Genomic DNA, 3,950 nt, shown 5'->3' with positions numbered 1-3,950 from the left:
TTTATCCATATTTTTCATAAGTTCACAACTATTATTAACATATTATCTAAACATTATGTAAGATTCATAGTTTAAAATCGCTTAAATCTTAATTTAATCACATATCAAACATGTTTTATCTGATTTGTAGTTTAGAAAGTACGGATTCTTTTGGGGTTGGATTTTTAGCATTATGTCCTCTCTTCTTTTATCTTCCCAGGGATGAGAATGATGTCTTCGCAGTAGACAATGATTTTATTCTCGTTGGACAATGAGTGATTTAATCCAGAATAATCAAATGAAAAAAAAAAAATCAACATTTCAGCATCGACAATGATTTAATTCTGAATAATACCGGAATAGAGCATTATGTTTTATCTTTTTTTTTAAACATCCTCTTGGTTTTAATATCTTTATCTTTGAGTTGACGAGATTAGAGAATTTATTGAATTGATGAGAGGTTTAGAACGTTGATTATTAGAGAAATAATTCTAAATACCCTTTCGAACTATTTACTAAATACTAGAATAATTTATGAAGCACAAAGTAGTGACTTTATGTACATATAATTGATGGGCAAAATCCGACCCTGTTCCCAAAACGAATTTCACGAGGAAAGGGAAAGAAAAGAAAGGATAAATTAAGTTGAGAACAATGTAATATTAATAAGTACAAGGCTCCGTATAAGAATGCATTGAGGTGGTGAATTTCACTATTATTATTTTACTCGACTCTAATTGTAAATATTTCTCCTTTTTCGAATTAAATGGGTGCAGATGATTAATATAATTCTCTTGAAGAACTATAGTATGTAAAGTAAATTTGGCAAATAGACACATTTACATGCTAAAGTAATTTATTCGCTGACAAGCATTCGTACACGGAGGAATGAATCCTCACATTCATTCACAAGCATCATCAAGCCACCACACGAGACCTTCATTTATGCTACAACATATATACAATTAAAAAAAAAAAATCACCGAAGAAGAAAGACAAAAACACACACACAAGTTGATTAGCAAGCACACGACTCCATATCATTTTGCCTTGAGATGGTAAGACTCGATATCTTTTGAGAGGTTAATGAGAGCACCCAAAAATGTGAGTGGCTCTTCAACGTCATCCTTCAGCTTTTCATAGTCGAGGGTCCATGTTACCAAATCAATGCCATGATGTGTTTCAACATGGAAATCGATTTTAAAGACTTTGTATAACTCGAGTAGATCACCCTCGATCATATTAAATGTGAGTGACCTCTTTTCCTTGTCAATGGCTTCGAGGATATCTTTGCCTACTTTCTGCTTCCCATCTACAATTAATTGAAAATTTACCAAAAATAAAAATAATAAAATAATAATAAAATAATAAAGCTTCAGAACAATTGATATGAAAGAGAAGTTTGAAACCACTATGATGAAAGTGTAATGTGATGAGAATCTTCAATGCATATATTTTATATCTTAGACGGGTCACTTACTCTTGTTGGTGGAATAGTTTTTTCTTCACTTATGCAAGGCTGAAGTGAACGTGGCAATATTTGATTAAGTCCAGATTTTTAGTAGATTTTTGTTAAAGTTGATAGAATATATTTGAAAAGTTGTTATCGCACAAAATGTGATATTAAGATTATAGGCAATTAGTACAAAACGTTTCTCATATTTTAATGTTATTGTACAAAATGTCACTACCTCTATATTTTGGCATTTGCACTCCTATTTTCACATTTCATTGAGAAAAATGTCATTTTCATCCAATTTTTCAATTAAAAAATATAAAATGACAAATATACCTTCCTATTTAAATAAAAAAAAAAAAATTAAAGAACAAATTGCAATAATACTCCCACGCTTTTTTTAAAAACTGCAACTAAATACAAATAAATTATTAAAAGTGTAATTAGTACAAAACGTTCATATCTTTTAATATTATTGTGCAAAACGTATCCATCTTTCATTTTTTGACATTCTCACCCTTATTTTCACATTTTATTGCAGAAATCATCATTTTATCCATTTTTTAAATTAAAAGCTATAAAATAATAAATATACCTTCTTATTTAAATAAAATAAAAAACAAATTGTAATTATATTCCCAAATGTTTCAAAAAAGTACAAACACATTTCAAATTAATAATTAAAAAAGAAAGTGATCTTTCATTTTTTGTTTTTAATTATTTATTTGAAATTTATTTGTACTCTCTTGAAAAATTTGGAGTATAGTTGGAAATTGTTCTTTATTTTTTTATTTAAATAGGAGGATATATTTATCATTTTATAGCTTTTAATTGAAAAAATGGATGGAAATAATGATTTCTCCAATGAAATGTGAAAATAAGATGAAAATGTAAAAAAAAAAATTAAAGATGAGGACGTTTTGCACAATAATATTGAAGGTATGAACGTTTAGTGGTAATTACCTTTGTAATAACTTATTTGGACTCATTTGCGAAGTTTTAAAAAGTTTGAGAATATATTGTAATTTGTTCTTTTTTTTAAATTTCATGGTATATTTGTCATTTTACATTTTTCATTGAGAAATTAGATGAGAATGACATATTCCGTGATGAAATATGAAAATATGGGTGAAAATGTCAAAAAATGAAATGTAAAAACGTTTTGTACAATAACATTGAAAAGTAAGAATATTTGTACTAATTACCCTTAAAATTAACCGTTGACTTTAGGTTATATTTTAATTAAAATTTTTGGCTGAAACATATATATGCTAATTACACATGTAACAAATATCAATTGACTTGGCTTAACCAAGAAAGTTAAATGAGGTTTAGTTTTAATTATGGTTAGTAAGCTTAAAACAACCGAAGATAATTCTATTGGAAAATACTTATCCACCTTTTTAGATGCTAAACTCTTAAGAATAATTAATAAATTATGTTTGGTGTCAAAAAAGAGAATGAAAAGTTTTCATTTATTTTTTATTTTTATTTATTTTGTTGAAGAAATTCTGACTCAATCATATCTCACCACATCATGTATATATAAGTCTATTATGTACATGTAACAAAATCGAACTCTTAATAATCGATGGTTTAGATAGCGTAAATATTGATGTAAACATTGCCGACGATGGAAAATATAGGAATATTACCATATTTCGAGCCACGTGAAATAAATAATAATAATAATAATAATAATAATAATAATAATAATAATAATAATAATAATAATAATAATAATAGAAGCCTACCATGAATAAACTTCCAGATGTAGACTGAGCCTACAGTTCCCCATTTTCCTTCATGCAAATCACAGCCTTGAATAACATTAGGGCTGATGTTGGGTAGTTGCTGTGGTGTTTCACTTAACAGTCCATGAAATACATCTCCACCAGCCTTCATCTCTATTTGAGCTGTTAATTTACCTTTGAGACCCATATTTTTTTGTAGTGAAGAGAATCAAAGTTTTGTGAATAAGGAAGCAGACACTAACAAGTCGTAGTAAAGATGGGGATACCACTCTCAATCTTTCTGTCTATTTATAGAACCATTATGATCAGGAAAATTGATGCAAGTTGTACATAACATTTTTTTTTTGATTAGTTTATGTCAATATTTTAATAGATTAAGACATCACTCTGCCTTAGCTAATTATTGTGCATATTACCCATATGACTGCTTTACTAGCCCGACTCTAGAAAGCAATGCCTTCTACTTTTACATGTTGTTATGCTCATCAAGGAAAAAAACTTGCCAAATGGGCACGTAGTCATCCCACGTAACTCTCCCGACTCACACACTACTAAAGATCATGGCTTCACGAATGGATATTTCATTCCTAAAATCTCGATATCCGTTGCTATTACTCTTTACCAACGAAATATTTGCTACCACAAATCCATTGCTAATTTGAGGGTCGTTGATAGTTACCAACGAATCCAGCCGTAGGTAAAGAGTAAATATTTTACCAACGAATTTTCCGTTGGTAAAGTGTGAATCTTTTAACAACGAA

The 3,950-nt window shown here is 28.7% G+C and overlaps 1 protein-coding gene across 1 annotated transcript; it reads right to left on the bottom strand.

Annotated features, from left to right (window-relative positions):
* Nucleotides 1–808: 808 nt before the first annotated feature.
* LOC111399292 (kirola-like) lies at nucleotides 809–3,462 on the bottom strand. The gene is made up of 2 exons (XM_023026548.1): nucleotides 3,190–3,462; nucleotides 809–1,291 (listed from the first exon to the last, which is right to left on the bottom strand). Exons 1-2 carry the CDS (start codon nucleotides 3,374–3,376, stop codon nucleotides 1,020–1,022), a joined length of 459 nt encoding a protein of 152 aa, XP_022882316.1. The 5' UTR covers nucleotides 3,377–3,462; the 3' UTR covers nucleotides 809–1,019.
* Between the last annotated feature and the right edge of the window lie 488 nt (nucleotides 3,463–3,950).

The sequence above is a fragment of the Olea europaea genome, chromosome 8, assembly GCF_002742605.1.
Source record: "Olea europaea var. sylvestris chromosome 8, O_europaea_v1, whole genome shotgun sequence".
Taxonomy (NCBI): domain Eukaryota; kingdom Viridiplantae; phylum Streptophyta; class Magnoliopsida; order Lamiales; family Oleaceae; genus Olea; species Olea europaea.
The sequence above is the reverse complement of the archived record's forward strand: the minus strand, read 5'-3'. Positions and strand labels throughout refer to the sequence as shown.

Bases quoted from the DNA above. Each gene is read 5' to 3' on its own strand.
- LOC111399292 (XM_023026548.1), bottom strand. From the start codon at position 3,376: ATGGGTCTCAAAGGTAAATTAACAGCTCAAATAGAGATGAAGGCTGGT. The intron at 1,292-3,189 runs GTAGGCTTCTAT...AATTAATTGTAG, and splicing joins CATCTGGAAGTTTATTCATG to ATGGGAAGCAGAAAGTAGGC.